This window comes from Limulus polyphemus, unplaced genomic scaffold (assembly GCF_000517525.1).
Source record: "Limulus polyphemus unplaced genomic scaffold, Limulus_polyphemus-2.1.2 Scaffold10809, whole genome shotgun sequence".
In the NCBI taxonomy this organism is placed as follows: domain Eukaryota; kingdom Metazoa; phylum Arthropoda; class Merostomata; order Xiphosura; family Limulidae; genus Limulus; species Limulus polyphemus.
The window spans coordinates 8,252-10,385 of NW_013676419.1; the positions used below are offsets into that span (position 1 = coordinate 8,252).

The window sequence follows — 2,134 nt, forward strand, 5'->3', positions numbered from 1 at the left end:
TTTGTTTGTTATTGTAATAATTTATTTCTTGATTTGTTTGTTATTGTAATAATTTATTTCTTGATTCGTTTGTTATTGTAATGATTTAATTATTGATTTGTTTGTTATTGTAATGATTTATTTCTTGATTCGTTTGTTATTGTAATGATTTAATTCTTGATTTGTTTGTTATTGTAATGATTTAATTTTTGATATGTTTGTTATTGTAATGATTTATTTCTTGATTTGTTTGTTATTGTAATGATTTGTTTCTTGATTTGTTTGTTATTGTAATGATTTATTTCTTGATTCGTTTGATCTATTTATTGAAAGTTTTTTACCCAATACAATATTCAATCTAAAATTATTGAACTACTACCATCTTCACAGATCGGAGTTGGAGTAATGGCGAACTTGATTGTCTTTCCTCCAACGTTTCTGATGATCACTCTCTTCAGGAAATCAAAATTACGGAAACTTCGTCCGTCTCGCGTCACGGAAGCGTTAAAAAAACAATGTAAGTTACACCTTTTGAGAAATATTAAACTCGGATTTAATTGTAACATATGTAAAACTGTCAAATCATAAGGAATCATCTTTACAATAATCAAATATGTCGTCTTTATGTACGTCCTGCTTCTGATAATAAATAATAGAGCAACGGCAACGTTTCGGAATTACACAGAAACGAACAAACTGAACAATCTTTAGAAGAATTATTATATAAAGATACAATGAATAATGTTAGAAAAATGAATCAAGCAAAAAAAAAGGGTAAGGAAACATTATAAATATTTAATAAAATTAAAGACCCTGGTAAGGCGATTAATAAAGTAACCAATCAGATGTCTAAGAAAGTACGTGGTTAAATCTTCAATAAAGTACCCAGTTAAAAGTGGTTAATAAAGAAAGTGACTGATTCAGTGTTTAATCTCGTTGTTTCCAAATGTTTTAACACTACACAGCATTACCGTTATCCATGATAAGTAATTACAAGTAGCTTAATACAGAATTGGTGTTATCCATGGTAACTAACTACAAGTAGCTTAACACAACATTACCGTTATCCATGGTAAGTAATTACAAGTAGCTTAATACAGAATTGGTGTTATCCATGATAAGTAATTACAAGTAGCTTAACACGGAATTGGTGTTATCCATGGTTACTAATTACAAGTAGCTTAACACAGCATTACCGTTATCCATGGTTACTAACTACAAGTAGTTTAACACAACATTACCGTTATCCATGGTAACTAACTACAAATAGCTTAACACGGAATTGGTGTTTCCATAGTAACAAGTTACATTTACTACTACGTAATCCATTCTGTCTCTTACACACATTTTTGTATAAAATATATGCCACTAGGTGTCGCACGTTTAATATACGTCTTTTAGACTTTAGAGTACCACTGGATGATCCCGGTAAGAAATTAGTAATCCTAATTGACCTTACCAGGACAACAACTTACTTCCTCATTTTGTCTCCTTCTTATTTCTGTCTCCATTAAAAGTTAACTCGCGCTTTCAAATTTGCCTCTGATGACGTGATGGTTATGTTAACACACCGGTACGAGGTTTATTCTTTCTTAAGTTAGTAGTGTCCACTCAGTATCAATGTATATATATATATTGTATCTTGAAGCTGGAAGAACTGACAACGAAGATTCAACAAGCACTGGGTCCGTTCGACCTGGAACTTCGACATCAACTTCCACTCTCATTTCGGACACAACGAAACCAAGAAAGGACAACGATCGAGAAGATGACACGGAGAAGAAGAAGAAGAAAAAGAAGAAGTTTTTATTTCCATGGTGGTGTCTATATCTTGCGTGGTTCGTTTCTCTCTCAACCATTGCCGTATCCGTGTTTTTCTTGTGGGGCTACGGAGTCCAGTTTGGGGATGAGAAGACCCGTAAATGGGTCACTTCTCTATTAATCTCCTTTTTTACATCTATTCTTGTAACTCAACCCATCAAAGTAAGTCAACCCATTACTTTAGTATTTGTTCCTTAAGAATTTGACCCATTTGCATCATTTTTCTAAAACAAAATATTCTATTCTATACATGATTTACTAAAAGACAGAATGTATAGAATAGAATATTTTGTAATTTAGCTTGATTTACTATAAGACAGAAAGCTAAGTTACA

General features: G+C 31.9%; 1 protein-coding gene across 1 annotated transcript in view; it reads left to right on the forward strand.

The window, feature by feature from the left end:
* Positions 1 to 2,134, forward strand: part of LOC106476534 (polycystic kidney disease protein 1-like 2) — a 16,391-nt gene that overhangs the window by 6,968 nt on the left and 7,289 nt on the right. Inside the window, exons 4-5 of the mRNA XM_022380371.1 lie at positions 370 to 496; positions 1,628 to 1,962. Coding sequence (XP_022236079.1) covers positions 370 to 496; positions 1,628 to 1,962 — 462 coding nt within the window. The remainder of the gene's footprint in view (positions 1 to 369; positions 497 to 1,627; positions 1,963 to 2,134) is intronic.